Source organism: Lotus japonicus, chromosome 1 (genome assembly GCF_012489685.1).
Source record: "Lotus japonicus ecotype B-129 chromosome 1, LjGifu_v1.2".
In the NCBI taxonomy this organism is placed as follows: Eukaryota; Viridiplantae; Streptophyta; class Magnoliopsida; order Fabales; family Fabaceae; genus Lotus; species Lotus japonicus.
In genome coordinates, this window is record NC_080041.1 from 20,925,484 (window position 1) to 20,941,149 (window position 15,666).

The 15,666-nt window shown below is 37.7% G+C and overlaps 1 protein-coding gene across 6 annotated transcripts; it reads left to right on the top strand.

Moving 5' to 3' along the window:
* The first annotated feature begins 6,696 nt into the window (after positions 1-6,696).
* On the top strand, positions 6,697-14,948 carry LOC130734085 (uncharacterized). 6 transcript variants are annotated; one of them, XR_009017742.1, is made up of 9 exons: positions 6,697-6,853; positions 7,338-8,154; positions 8,326-8,532; positions 9,396-9,852; positions 10,442-10,643; positions 10,937-11,192; positions 12,162-12,303; positions 12,500-12,616; positions 14,586-14,948. XR_009017742.1 is itself a non-coding variant. In XM_057586388.1 (9 exons), exons 6-9 carry the CDS (start codon positions 10,477-10,479, stop codon positions 14,601-14,603), a joined length of 558 nt encoding a protein of 185 aa, XP_057442371.1. In that variant the 5' UTR covers positions 6,697-6,853; positions 7,338-8,154; positions 8,326-8,532; positions 8,665-8,741; positions 9,396-9,852; positions 10,442-10,476; the 3' UTR covers positions 14,604-14,948. The 6 variants fall into 6 exon arrangements, 3 of the variants coding, with proteins under 3 accessions (XP_057442371.1, XP_057442372.1, XP_057442370.1); XR_009017741.1 differs by having other exon boundaries at positions 12,162-12,266; XM_057586388.1 differs by lacking the exon at positions 12,162-12,303 and adding an exon at positions 8,665-8,741.
* Positions 14,949-15,666: the final 718 nt, after the last annotated feature.

A 15,666-nucleotide genomic window follows, 5' to 3' on the forward strand; every position in this document is an offset into this window, starting at 1 on the left:
ATTCATCTATGTCATAAGTTTTTCACTCTGAACTCTTATATTATTTAGCTCAGAATCTAGACTCTACTAACGTTTTCATTAAGTATTAGATTCAGGGGGAGCTAAGCTCAGAATCAAGCAGTGACTTGAATTCAGAATGAGCAAGATAAACTTTTCACATCAGGATAAGTCTTATTCTATATCTCTAAACTCTGAGTGAATTCAGTTTATTGTTTAAGAATTGTTCATCAAAAATCTTAGTTTTGTCATCATCAAAAAGGGGGAGATTGTAAGATCAAGTTTTGATCTAGTAGTACAACTCTATGTTTTGATGATTACAAGTTAACCTTTTGATATGAACAATTATGGTACTCTAACGTGTTTTTCTGAGTGTGCTATTTACATGCTCTGACCTCTATTTTATCTCACACAAATCAGAAGCACTATGCTTGAAGAGTGACCCAAGCAACGCTTTCGCATTCTCCATGTTCAGTCGGAACAGTGGAAAAGCTTCAGAAGATCTGAAGTAAATCAAGCTCTGATAAGGACTCAGCTCACTTGAAGCTCTGATGATCCAGAAGATCTGACAACCCAGAGACTCTGAAGGCTCAGAAGTTCTGATGATGTAGAAGACTCTGAAGATCCAGAAGCTGAAGAGTGAAGACTCTGAAGTCCAGAAGCAACTGGCTCTGAAGACCATGTACTGATCCTCTGAAGTGAAGATCAGAAGGTACAACGGTCAGAGGATCCAAGCTTCCTTCTGACTCTGATCAATCAGCTTCACAAGTTCCAACACGAAGCGCTCCTCTGATCAGAAGTCTACAAGGTTAAAGGTCAAGTCACTATCCAAAGTACAAAAGCAAAGTGTACTATCCTGACGACCTACCTAACATCCTCAGCCACAGCAGAAGCTGGAATTTCCAAAACTGCCCTCCAACGGTAGCATTTCCATGCAACGTTCAACCCTAATCCTTGGAGTATAAATAGAGGCTGAAGATTGAAAGAAGCGGCTAGAAGCACTTACACACGCGCAAGCAAATATCCAAACCTGTAAGCTTTCTTTCATCTTGAATTTCATTGTGTTTACTATAAGCTTTTTAGAAGCACTTTCTTTGTAAACAAGAACTTCATATACAGTTGTATAGTTTGCCTTTAGGAGATCAAGGTTGATCGGATCCTAGAGAAGACTAAGAGAGTGAATCTTAGTGTGAGCTAAGCCAGTGTATTGTTAGTCACTTGTAGGTTTCAAGTGCAGTTGTAACACATACCTGATTAGTGGATTGCCTTCATTCTAAGAAGGAAGAAATCACCTTAACGGGTGGACTGGATTAGCTTGAGGGATTTATCAAGTGAACCAGGATAAAATCCTTGTGTGCTTTTCTATCTCTTATCTTAAGCACTTCTTGAGTCACGAAAAGATTTGTTAAAATCTTAAGGTGGAAGTTTTTATTTGAAAACGTTATTCAAACCCCCCCTTTCTACCGTTTTTCATACCTTCAACACTGTATAATAACACTAATCGAAACCAGAAAGAAAGCTTTTAAAGCTTAAGAATTCCTATTTAGGCACGAATTGACAACATAACTTTGTTTGCTAAAACGCGCATAACTTGAGCTACAGAACTCGGAATGACACGAAACCAAAGCCAAAATTTCGACAATCAAAAGAGCTACGCTATAGCACAGGCCATATAGACCCAAAAACTATTTTTGGACAAGGCACCATAACACTAAGTTTCGGCCACTTTAGAAAATAGGGTTTCCGAACTTTTTCTTCGATCTAAATCAATTCCTAGGTATTCTTAGGCGATATCTAGGCCAGGAAAACTCTCAGAAAAATTATCGGATCGAAAACTAGAACAAGGGTATTTTGGTCAAGATTTTTAGCTCGGAAACTCAAAATCTGAATTTCAAAAAACAAATTGGATGAGGTCGATACCAACAACGTTTATGACGACTAATCCTACTGACGCTAAGCTCAGTCGAGAGTTTTTGATTCAAAAAGCGGAACCTCAGCATAAAAATGGGTATTTGAGCAGAATTGAAGTTCTGCGGCGATTCGACGAGATTCGGCGAAATGTAATCCGCTAAACATGCTCTTGGGCATGCAGGGAATAAGTTTAGACAGAGAAATCAAGTTATTTGAACATTTTTACAAAAAGCACAAAACTTTGAGCACATAAAGACATAGAGAAAAGCGACAGAATTTACAATTAGAGGTAAGGAAAAACATTAGTACCTCGAGGCCTACTTATAGCAACTGTCAGTGCGACGATCAATCAAGGATTGCAAAAAGCTCTTCTCCCTCTTCTCCTCAAGCTCACCCACGGCCAAAGCATGGAAAAATGATGAAGATATTTCAAATTTTGGCTATTTATTAGGTTGGTAAAAAACGCGGCAAAACAAATATTTCCCGATTCCGATTTTTCCTGTGCAATACTCCGTAAATGATGAGTGGGTTTCCGATGTCAAGTTTCCAGAACTTGAATCAAGGTTTTGGAATAAATGAAACGATCCAAAAAGCGGTATGAAATAATTCAACCCGAAAAACTACTTTTTGCAGCGAATGTCAGATGCAGAAACTTCCTTCTGAAGAAAGGTTCGTATCATTGAACGGAATAAGACAACGCGGATGGAAACTTCGTTTGAAGCTCCGAATAGAAAAAGTCTTCATCTACAGTTCGTTTTAAGGTTCTTGAGTTACCAGGAACCAGTGGCGGATCCAGGACCCGGGGTCAGGGGGTTCAAAATTTTCAAATGAGCACAAGGGGTGCCACACTGCCACAATAAACTCCTTAATTCCCCAGTATAGCAAATAGCAATGCAACATCTCATGCACACAAAATGCATTCAATCTTAAAGAAACAAGAAAGAGGCACCTATTACTTTTAGCATTTACTTGTAAAATATTGAAAGTTGCGTGCCAACACCTCTGCTCTCTGCCTACTTCTTCAAATAAGAAAACAAAAATAGGTACAAAGAGTGCAAGACCCTTCAAAAGCCACCCACATGAAAACTGTCATAGCATAGGCACTGCAATAATGGCCCAAAAAAAACGCACCCTTCCTCTGCAGACTGCAATCCTCAATCTTTCTCCAGCCAGAATAACAACAAGGCTACAAATACAATTCAAGAGCATAGTACCCACACAAGCTTATGCTAACTTTCAGATTGCTTCAACAACAGCACAATGATTTAATAAAAAGTGTTGGGGTTTTTCAATTTGGGGTTTTCAATTTGGGGGTTTAGGTTTTTAATTTGGGGTTTTTCAATTTGGGGTTTTCAATTTCTTACTAACCTTCAAGCTTCAAGTCTTCAACAGCAGCAGAGAGAGAGAGTGGTGGTGCGTTGGGCGGCTGCCGGTGGGCGGTGGTGGTGGACTGGTGGCGTTGGTGGGCGTGGGCTGTGGCTGCCGTGATTCATGAGTGAAGGAGAGTTGAGACCGTGAGATGAGAGAGTGAGTGCGTGAGGAAGAGAGAGAGAGAGGAGTGAGTGCGTGAGGAAGAGAGAGAGAGAGGAGTGAGGAATGAGTGACTGAGTGTTGACTCCTTGACTGGGACCTGGGTGCAATTTTCAAATTTCAGGGGGTTCAAAAAAAAATCACTCTAGGGGGGTAAGTAGGAATTTTTTTTTTTCAGGGGGTTCAGTTGAACCCCCTCATGTCAACGTGGGTCCGTCCCTGCCAGGAACTCGGTTTCGGCAAACTTCCGAGAATCGAAATCGATCGTTCGTACAGTCCAGGGTTTCTTGTCGAAACACTCGTCATGGAAAGGAATAAGAGAATTTCTTATATTCCTCTGAATATTTTTGAATTCTGCTTCTATAGTGCTTTAAGAGCAGATTAGCCTTTAACTAACGTTTTCGCCCTAAGGCGGAAGTGAATAAAACTCGTGCTATAAACTATAGCGACTATAGTACCATTCTTAGCCATTTCCTGAATTTTCTTCTTCATAATACTAATCCAAACATCAAACACAAGTCAAGTTCCCCTCACGCTTACACAGAATCCTATGCGTGAGTTGGAAATTAATTATTTATTAAATTCTAAAATCCTGGGTCTTACAGAATCCATGTCCAACAATTGATGAGCATTCGCAAACTCACAATCATGAACATGTTGCACGAATTGATCATCCCTGAGTGCCTCCACACACTCCAAACAGCCAGTCTCATATTGAACATTCATGGCACCCATGCTTTAAAGGATCTCAAGGCCGAGTTTAAGAGCACGAACCTCAGCACAAACATGACTACCCCTACAATGACCAACATAAAAACCTCGTTCGAATCACAAACAACACCCCCCATTCCCATAAGATGGAGGTCAAGTGTGAAGGAATCATCATTTGAGAGAGAAACAAAACCAACAGGTGGAGGAGTATAAGACCTACAAGAACAAACAACATCCTAATGTGGTGTATTCGCAGCTATCCAACGCATATGGTCTCCGTGCTCTAGATGAATCCTGCTACACACATAGTTCATTGTTTGTCCCCTTAAAGGCTAAAACCATCTCATTCCTCCACCGCCACACAACCCACAGGGCGGCCATCTAAAACAAAAAAAATATCATTATTGTAAAAAATTAATATTGCAGTAATTAGTAGGGACATCAATTACTCTACAAACTAGCTTGCAAAGAGGGGTGCTTAATCAGATGCTCTGGAGCTTTGCATTCTTATGTGTCCTCCTTCCAAGTTAGAGACCCTTATTTTTAGGGAATCAGTGTTAGTTTTTGTCAATTTTACGATGAAGTAAAAAAAGTGTGAGGGTTGTTATAAAAAAAGTGGCTTGGCATCTTTTTCTCTTTTTATTTATTTTGTTTTGGGTCAAATAAGATAGATCCATTTTAAAGGAATGGGCTGGAAATTGTCATATTTTCTTGGTTTAAATATGTTTTGGGTCCCAGACTTATATACTAGAATCAGAAAAAGTCCCTAAGAAAAAAATGAAAAAATTTGTTTGATCCTAAATAGTCCATGTGACATGATAATGCTAATTTGGCATCAATATTTTTTTAAACACATTTCCACATAATTATTTATGTCCACATGTATTTTCATATCTCCTAGTGATAAGTCGGGGGTAAATAGCCAAGTTCGTCCCTGAATGTGTCCACCGCCTTCAACTTCGTCCCTGAATGAATTTTATTCATCTCGCGGTCCCCCAAAGTGACAAACATTTGTCACTTTAGTCCTTGACGTTAAAAAACACTAACAGACGTTAACAAATTCATTTTTTATATTTTTTTACCCATGTGAAAATCATTAATTTAAATTTAAAAAAACAAATTAACTAAAAAATTGATTAATTAAAAATTTAAAACACAAAATCCTAATCTCCTTCTCATCTTCTTCAGCTTACTCCTTTTTTCTTCATCTTTGCATCATAACCCAGTTTTTTTATCATAACCCAATTTTTCATCTAAAAAAATCACCATCTGCATCTGCTTCTTCATCTTTTCTTCATAACCCACCCAGTTTTTTTACTGAAACACAACAACCCCAATCTCCACAATCTCGTAACCCCCATATCCCCAACCTCTTCTTCCTCCTCCACCAAAACTCAAAATCCAGGTCAGAATCCAATTTCACAGCAAAACCGGATCAAGGGAACAGGAAGCTTAACGATAAATCATCACCAGGCTCGTATGTGTTTCATCATTCTCAGACCCACAATGAACCCTAGCTCTCCCTTTCATGATAAATCTGGCACCGCCCCTCCAAGAACCAGAGGGGGATCAAGAACAAGAGAGATGAAGGATCGAACCTGGACGCTGAACGTGAACCTCACGCCTCCAAACACTTCGACCTCGGGTTCAGATATGGTGGCGGTGATAGTGTTGGGGCGGCGAAGAACCCTAAGCGGCCGCGTAAAGGAAGGAGAGGGGAAGAGAAGAAGGTTGGGCTTGGGGAAGACGGACCATCTTCCATGCAGTCAGCGATTGAGCCGCCAGATCCAGATCGGGGTTTTCTTTCTCTCTCTCAACCACTCCTTCTCCTTGCTTCGTTTGCTCCAGCTCCCAAACATGTTGTGTGATGGGGTTTCTATTTTGTGATTGTTGGGTTTTTTTTTTGATTTGTGTGAAAAGTGGGATGGATCTGTGGCAATTTTCACTTTCTTATGTTCAATTTCGTGCTTGATTTGTTGCTGTTGTGGGATTTTGTTGGGGGAGGGTTCTGGTTCTGGTTCTGGTTGGGAACATGTTCTGATCCAAGCTGACATTGGATCTGAATTCAGGAATGCATTATTATTATTTTTTCCAGGAATGCATTATTTTAATGATGTTGGAAGGTTTGTGGTGGAGAATTGGGTTGTGGTGGAAGGATTTGTGAAGATGATGAAGAAGATGATGAGAAGAAGGAGATGAAGACCAGTGGTTCACATTAAGAATTTTTTTTTTCTGTTTTAATTAATTAGATTTTAGTTCAATTGTTATTCTAATTTACTTAAATGACTTTTCAGTTTTAAAAAAATGAATTTGGTAACGTCTGTTAGTGTTTTTTAACGTCAGAGACTAAAGTGACGGACGTTTGTCACTTTGGAGGACCGCGAGATGAATAAAATTCATTCAAGGACGAATGTGAAGTCGGTGGACACATTCAGAGACGAACTGGACTATTTACCCGATAAGTCGGGGACTGAAAACATATTTAACCCTATTTTCTTACTTTATCTTATTCGAAACGAACTAGTTACAAAGTGAAACTAGTTAAAGTCAAACTGTTAACCTGACAGACAGACAACCTAGCTCGTCGAAAAAAAAACCTAGCTCGTCTATCTCCTGCCCTCCCTCTCCCCTGTTTCCCTGCGGATCCAAACTCAAATTCTAATTCTTGGTTGAAATTGTTTTGTTAGTGATGATGATATTTCAGGTAATTGTTTTGATCTGTTTTGTAAAATGTAAACAATTTCATTTCCAGGTTCCAATTTCAATCTCTTTCCCTTTTTCTCATGCACAAAATTCACGTCCCCATTCCTTGTGTTTGCGCCTACCCTTTTATTCAATTGTGTTAAATTTCACTTAAAGCTATGTTCTTTCTAACCCTTTTGCTGAATAATTGCATTTGCCAGCTTTTGAATGTTTTTGCATTCAATCTATACCTTTTGAGCTCATGTTGGATTATTCTTTAATTTGTTACTATCTTGTTGTTGTTGTTGTATATTTATGGTGTTTCCTCTGGTTTGGTGCTTATGCTGCTTGAAAATCGAAGTCTAAATGCTAAATCTTTGAGTTCTAGTGTCTTCATGTTGAGCTTCAGTTTCAATTTTGTAGAATCATAAGTGATCTTTGGCATTATGTTAATATAGCTTAGCTTTTTCTAAAAAAAGAAGTTTTTTTATTTTTATTTGGTGAAGGTAACAAGTGATGGGTAGACGAAAAAGTAAACCGCGTAGATCAGGTGGGGTAATACTAGAAACAAATGCTACTGCTGACACAGAATTGGATAAGTAGAAGGTTGGAGAAGCAGGGGAAGAAGCAAGGGACAATTCTGGTGACATTGATAAACCTTATTTTGTTGATGTTGACCGGTCCAGTTGGTTGTCAAGTGAACATCTTGATATTTCTGAAGTTATATTAAATGATTTAAATTTGAGAGAAGGTTTTTCTGGTTTTGAACTATCTGAGGAGTTTTATCAGGATCCCCAGTACTCATTAAGATTTCGGGTGTGTAATGTCAATAACGTTCTTGGTAGAATTAAATTAGGCCATTGGCCTATGTTACCCTATACTGATATGCATTTAGAGTTTGTAAAAAGAGCTACAGTTGACAATGTGGAAACATGTACAGTGTTATTATCTGGTATTTTTGATGGACCTGATGAAGGTGTTTCTGGTCTTGTTCACTTGGCAAGTCTGAAGTTTGTTACATTGAGGGCAGTTCTTGGGGTTAGGCTTTCTGAGGACATTCATTCCCTCGGGATAAGGGTTAAGGTATTTAAGACTTAAGAGTGCCTTCGATGCATGCTAGTCGCTTCTCGAGGCTTGTAGACAATTAAAGAGTATGATGAATGTCATGTCTTGGCTACGTCCAGAAATAATGATTTCCGAAGTTAGGTATGGGTTTGGTAACTGTATGAAAATGGAAGTTGACCAGAAGACAGAGACGGGAGACGGCAGGGAATATTCGAGGTTTGGTCCTGCAGGTTTTTATGAGGCCATTAAGCCTTCAAAGTAAGTTAAGCATTCTCTTTGGTCTTGACCTCTCATTAAGAGTAACGCTGATTATTATAATGGTCAATTGGAACATGTTTATATAATAACATAGTGCTATTAACAATAATCAATGTCCAAGTTTTTTGTCTTGCTTTTAGCTTATCTTATCTTTTGTATTCATGTGTACAGATCTGAGCCAATGCTCGAAGATGACATGCCAGAGTTACTTCCTGAACTGAGGCCATATCAACGGCGTGCAGCTTTCTGGATGGTAGAACGGGAGAAAGCACTGAAAGAAAGTCAGGGTGAAAGAGAAAGAAATCAGTTTCATTCTCCATTATGTGTGCCTGTGGATTTTCTGGATGCAAGCTCTTAAATGTTTTTCAATCCATTCAGGTTAGGCTTTTTAACCGGTTTTCAAAATATAACATACACATTCTTATTTATTGCACAATTCATGTTTGGATGGTTTCAATTTCTCTCTTCCTCACTGTGTTTTCATTCTCTCTTCTCGTTTGCTTATTTAAGCTATAATATCTTCAGTGGAAATATTTCATTGTGCCCATAGACTCCTTCACCTTATGTATTTGGAGGCATTCTTGCTGGTAGGTCCCAAGCTATGTTGCATATTTGATTTATTTTCTGAAATAATTATGCCAATTTTTGCTACATTATAAGTTTGGAAGAATTTTGATATTTTATGCGGTAAAAAAATAATGCGTTTTATTAGAAAATGCCTTTATGTGTTTTCCTTAGTTGGCCCCCCTTTGACATATTCTTGAACTTAATGTTTTCAATCAAATTTATTACATGATGAATAACCCATGGAATATTGAGAGTGAAAGATCAATATGGATCTGCTGAAAGCATCCTGCTGCCTTTGCTGTTGAAATCCTATCATTGCCAATTTATATCTATTATACATATAATTCACCTTCACCTCTGAAACTGCTTATGCTGAGAAGAGGAAGTTCTACTATGACTCAGCTTATTGTGTGTTTTTGCTACGGTAAATGCTTCAAATGCAACCCTAATGACAATTTTTTAATCTTACATTTGTTTTCTAGATGCTTATAAAAACCTGATAGCGTGGAATACTGAGTATGTAACTCAGTAACTGCAATGCCCGAGTCTTCTGAAACTTGAGCAGTAGTCTGTTCTTTATTTGACAGTATTGGACTATGAGTGTTGTATTTGTATAATTTTTTTTTAGTACAAATGAAAGTTCTTTTTTGTGACTCAATGTTTTGATGCAACAGATGAGATGCTCTTGGGTAAAACTGTGGAATTGCTCGCTTGCATATTTGCTCACCGGAGATCAGCATCTGGAAGCGACACACTAATTGACTCAGTGCCCCAAGTTAACAGGGACCAAAATATCACTTTAAAAAGACTCAAAAGAGGGCGAGTGGAGTGCATATGTGGAGCTCTGAATGAAAGTATCAAATATCAAGGGCTATGGGTTCAATGTGACATTTGCGATCTTTGGCAACATGCAGATTGTGTTCGTTATTCACCTAAAGGAAAACCACTGAAATCAAAACAAGGATCTGAAAGCAAAACATATAAAACTACCATAGCTGTGAGGGATGGGGAATATGTATGTCAGATGTGCTCTGAACTAATACAAGCTATTGAATCTCCTATTGCCTCCGGTGCCACTCCCATTGTCTGCCCTGCACCTATTTTGCCCCAGTGGCATGATGAAATTATACGGTACAGTTTTTGCTTAATGAAAATTATGAATGCTTGCATCAATCTTAGAGCCCAGCGAGTCTACTTTCTTTCTTTCTGTTAGTGATCCAGATGGCCTAGAGATAGGATAATTCTCATATTAGGGCATAGGAAGTGCTCCCAGATTGTTAGTTGTTACAGGAGCATAAATTGGATTGAAACTTCCAGCCCCGTCAGCTTTATTTTGGAATGCCAAAGCTCCATTTAAGGCTAAGGTTGTTGATTAAACTTTGATACTTAAAGACCTTTTCCCTACCATTTGTTGAAGCTCTGGTCACATGTTGGAAGCTAATACTATTTTGAGTTTTTCCCCTACCATTTGTTGAAGCACTAGTCACATGTTGAAAGCTAATATTACTTTGAGTCTAAGTTTTATGTTACTGTTACACGGTACATTGCGTGTCATCTTTTTGGCACACATTTGACCACTGTTTACAAGATTTTGTTTCTTTTAATCATGCAAAAGTGGGATATACTGTTTATGAATGTTGATTACTGTATTTTTTTAATGATTCAGTGTAATTGTACTTGCAACTGTCTCATACTCATTAACTTTTAATTGTCACTGCAGCCATACACGTCCAGGCTCCTTGAAAACTTGTATTTATGAAGGCGTACGGGACACATATTTTCTCCAATACGTCTCTGATGGATATCAGTGATCTTGCAAGTTCTGACATTGTAATAACTACATATGATGTGCTTAAAGAGGATTTGTCCCATGATTCTGATAGACACGGAGGTGATCGACACTTATTGAGATTTCAAAAAAGGTTTGATGTAAAGATTATCATATTTTCCCCTTCATTAGTATATCATGTGTAGGGTCTCTCCATTTGAAAATGATGTGAGTTAGAACTGAGTTTCATCACACTTTTCATTCACCAGATTCCGATTTGTGTCCTCTTTGAGTTGTAAATTTGTTTTTTATGATTTCTATAATTCTGAAAAAAAGACTTCACAGAGAACCATGCATATGGATACTGGTAATTTTATTTGTTAGAAAAAGTTAGGCTTCCTATATATCCTTTATGATCCCATGTATTTTAATTTTTTTTCCTTGTAGATACCCGGTTATCCCAACTCTTCTTACCAGAATATACTGGTGGAGGGTTTGTTTGGATGAGGCTCAAATGGTAGAGAGTAATGCTACTGCTGCCACTGAAATGGCTCTGAGACTCCATTCGAAGCATCATTGGTGCATTACAGGGACCCCTATTCAGCGAAAGCTTGATGACTTATATGGACTTCTAAGATTCCTTAAAGTTAGTCCTTTCAATACATACAGGTGGTGGGCTGAAGTTATTCGAGATCCTTATGAGGTATTTTCTCTGTAATTTAATGTTTGCCTTAGTTGTTTCTGATTTACTTTCTATAACAAGTTTTTCTTTCAGAAATAAACATGGAATGGAATGTTGTTGACTTGTTGTACACGGATAGGTATCCGCATATTGGTACCCTTAGTTAGCAATTGCATTAATTAATTAGGGTTCGGTGTTAGTTAGGGAACCAGACTATAAATAAGAGAATTAGAGAGACTATGAGATATCTTTTTGTATTCATTTGGAATTAGGGTTTAGGGAGAGTGTTGGGTCTCTATCTTGGTTTGCGGAGAGTGTTTGGTATCTCTCTTGTATCTTGCTCTAATTCCCAATTGGGGATTTGGCTTTATCATCAATAATATCAGTTCTTGCTTGGGTTCTATCATACACTGAGTTCTGTTATATTCTTTTATGGGTGACCTAATAGCCAAACACTATAAAAGTCTTAGCAGCTTGAGCTAATAAATTGAGAGAAAGTGTGAGAAAATGAGAGAAAAGTTAGAGTGGGAGCAGAGAATTTCACGGAAAAGTTTCAGTTTTTATCATTTTTCTTTGGGTAGAAGATTTGCTATATTTATAACAGTGTGGGGTAGAGCTGCTGATCTGTCTGAAAGCTGTTGTTACAGCTGTACATTTCACTTCCTATAACTGACATCATAACTGAACTGTTAACTGAACACATAAGCAAGGCTAGTAGATTACATCAGAACTACAATAATAGTTTACAACCAGAATGCCATATACACAATATACTGAAACATTTGGAAATGTCCTAATTATATTCTCAATGTACAACATGCTAAAAACCTTGAGTGTTCAAAAATTATTAGTAACTTCCCTACAATATTATCTTTAGTTTAGATTTCTCTGATTTGTCATGTTCTGGATCTAAATTGTCTCTCCGTCTAGCATAGCTCAAAAACCTCTGTACTTTTATATATTCTTAGCTAATTTTCCATATATCTGTAGAAGGGAGATATTGGAGCTGTGGAATTTACACACAGTTTTCAAGCAAATCATGTGGCGTTCTTCGAAAAAACATGTTGCAGATGAATTGGACATTCCCTCCCAAGAGTATGTCTTAGTGAGCTGTATTAAATTTCACCACTGCGTATGTCCCTCACGTTTTATCTTACTTTAATGTCAAGCCTCTCACACTTGGATACAAATCAAATCTGGATTTGACCATAAATGATGATACCTCACTCTTCATTTAAGAAAATCAGCTTAGTACTTGAAAAGTTGAAATATGCTCCATGTTCTTACTAATTTCCCATTGTGGTTTCTGATTACACTGATCTATTTAGGTTTTAAGATCAGCATCTGAGTTGGAGCTTATTCTTGGAGCTATGAAGAACTATTGCAAGGCTCTGTTAGGCAGGGGCAGTGTCTCAGCAGCCACCAGGCATTTACATATGCTTGAGGTATAGCCCTATTTTCTTTGCTTATCTTGTCTTGAATGGGCAGATACGAGTCCTACAGGAAGTATAAACCTACAGAAGTTTTTTATTTTCAATATTGCCTTCCCTTCCTTCCAAAACCAAATAATAAGAGACTTGATTATCGTAGTAGCAAATTATTTACTGACAGTTCTCTACAATCTTTTTAAAAGCGTGTGTTTGTGTAAATAGCATATAAATTCTCGTACTTGAACATATTAAATAGCATAAATAAATAAAAAACGTTTAAAAATCTGGAACACTTAAATAATGTTGCACTGATATATTAGTATCCATATTCTATAAGAATGTCATGCATAAGCTGTCCAAACACCAAACATCCACAGTGCATAAATTCTTGTAGATTAACATATTAAATAGCATAAATAATTAAAATTCGTTTAAAAATCTGAAACGCTTAAATAATCTTGCCCTGATATATTAGTATCCATATTCTATAAGAATGTCATGCATAAGGTGTCCAAACACCAAATATCCACAGTTCTAACATCCACAGTGCATAAGCTGTCTCAAATACTATAAGAATACTCATAAGTCTCAAATACTAACATCTTCTCTTCTCATAAGGAAGGAAGGAATTAACAAACTGTTCTCATAAGGACTTAAAAAACAGATACGCAAAAGGAATTGAACAGTCAGTTGCCATTGTTGAAAGGTGGATACTTCTTGTCCGTTTCCATCTTTCGTACCACCTTTTCAGGTGGGTCGTCACAAGGGACAAATTCTTTCTCCTTGGCGGATTCACAAGTGGATCCATGTTCCGCCAAAGCATCAGCTGCTTGATTTTGTTTGCGGATGATGTTAACCAGTTTGAAGGTAGGACCAAGCTTTCCAATTGTCCCAAGCACGTCTGAAATTATATCTGAGATGCTCTTGTCTAACTGCTCCTTTCTAACAAGGTCATAGAGGATCTGGCTATCAGTATAGAAATGCACATGAGTGTATCCCAAGTCGTAAATGTATTCCAGGCCCAATTTGCCCCCCATCCCTTCAGCTTCCAGCGATGTACTGTCTCCCACTGTCCCGAGTTTCTTGAAAAATCCGTGGAGATAGTTTCCTTTCAGATCTCTTATGACCCCTGCACAACATCCCAATCTAGTCTTGTGTTCCACAGTTCCATCTGTGTGCAAGTAAGTGAGTTCATCTTTCTTTCCCTGAAACAAAAAGAAGACATTGGTATTGAAATCAAACTTTACGAACCACAAACCTTGTCAATCATGGTTAAAAAAGTTTTGAAGATTGAGAAGAAAAATCAGGCAATGTGGAAGGTTACCTTGAGGACAAGGTGAATCTTTTAGGGCAGGATATTGATAGGGCTCATGAACAGAGTGCATGAACAGTAAACCCCATGGGATAGTTTCTGGTCTGGCTTAGTTAATTATTTGTCAGTAATTTTAATGGTTGAGTCAGTTATGTTATGTCAGTTATTTATGATAGAGTCAGCAGTTATGTTAAGTTATTTACTAGAAACTGAATGTTGGGCAGTTATTATATAAGAAGTGTTAGACATGGTGGAGAGGGAAAAGGAATTATGTATTTGGGCACTGGGGAGAGGAATTATGTATTTGGGCACTGGGGAGAGACCGGCTCTCGAACACCAGAAACTCTGTGACTTTCAATAGAGATTTCATCTCTATTTTCGATAATATAACTTCATCTATTATTAGTTCCTATCAAAATCTGATATTATTTCATACAAATCCCTAATTTCCAAATTGGGAACTAGAGCAAATACAAGAGAGAGAGTCCACACCCTCTTCCTAATTCCAATACCCAAATGATACAAAAGATACCCCTAACTCTCTAATGTCTGTTATTTATAGGCTACTTGCCTCAATAACATTCTAACTAACTCCCTAAGTATAACTAACTAACTAACCCCTAACCTTGAGTTCCTATCAATACTCCCCCCCTGAAAATTCACCTTGTGCAGGTTGATTATACCCTATGAAGCATGGATAAAGACACAGACTTTGACTCTTGAATGTCTAAAATATAGGATGTTGGGATACTGCATATACAAGCGTGTGTTTGTGTGCAAGATAGAGAGAAAGAGGGAGGACCCTTGGTGCTGTTATTGTAAATATTGCTACTTTTGACTTTCTTTTTTACCTCCTATTACTTGCATTGGGTTGTACTTCAATTTAATATATTTCATTTGCTTATCAAAAGAATCTTGTGCCCTTTGAAGTATTTACTGTGTTGGAATTTATTATTACTCTTGTGCTCTCAGTTGATAGAATTTATTACTACAATCCAAATTTGGGGTTATTATATACTACTTAATTTATTATTACTCTTGTGCTCTCGGTAGATAGAATTTATTACTACAATCCAAATTTGGTGTTATTATATACTTAATTTATTATTACTCTTGAGCTCTCGGTGGATAGAATTTATTACTAGTGCAATCGGTGGATTTATTACTATTACATAGGAAGAACACAAACCAAGAAGAAGTTGATTGACTGTACCTTGACGTCAACCCCACAGATCCTGTCGTTGTGCCTCATGAGCTGGCCCAATGGTTCTCCTACAAGTGCAACCCTAGGTCCAATGGCGCCAAAAACCTTCCGACCGTACATCATTGCATTTGCAATTAATTAATTGTCCGCGCCAACAGTCAATCAGAAATCTAATTAATTAACTCACAAGTTCCAAGAAAAGCTGACCTGCTTGAGGATGCCAAACATGGTTGATGGTTCGCTTGAGCAGAAATGACGGTGACGAAAGGGGAAAGTGGGGAAATGGGGTAATGAATTTCTCATTTGGGGGTAAGTTTCGGGTATTTTAATGGACATGGGCTTCATTGTTGGGCTCCATGTCCTACCATTAATCAATTTTCTGATTAAAACATAATAATAATAATAATAATAATAATAATAATAATAATTGTAAGGTAGCACATGATATTTTCTTTAATGATGCATGTCAACTTTCCATATCCTTCTCCTTTTCCCACTACCTCCTCTTCTTCCTAATACAACTCTTCACTTTCTACTTTTATTCCTTCA

Bases quoted from the DNA above. Each gene is read 5' to 3' on its own strand.
- LOC130734085 (XM_057586388.1), top strand. From the start codon at position 10,477: ATGAAGGCGTACGGGACACATATTTTCTCCAATACGTCTCTGATGGAT. The intron at 10,644-10,936 runs GTTTGATGTAAA...TTTTCCTTGTAG, and splicing joins TTATTGAGATTTCAAAAAAG to ATACCCGGTTATCCCAACTC. The intron at 11,193-12,499 runs GTATTTTCTCTG...TGATCTATTTAG, and splicing joins TTATTCGAGATCCTTATGAG to GTTTTAAGATCAGCATCTGA.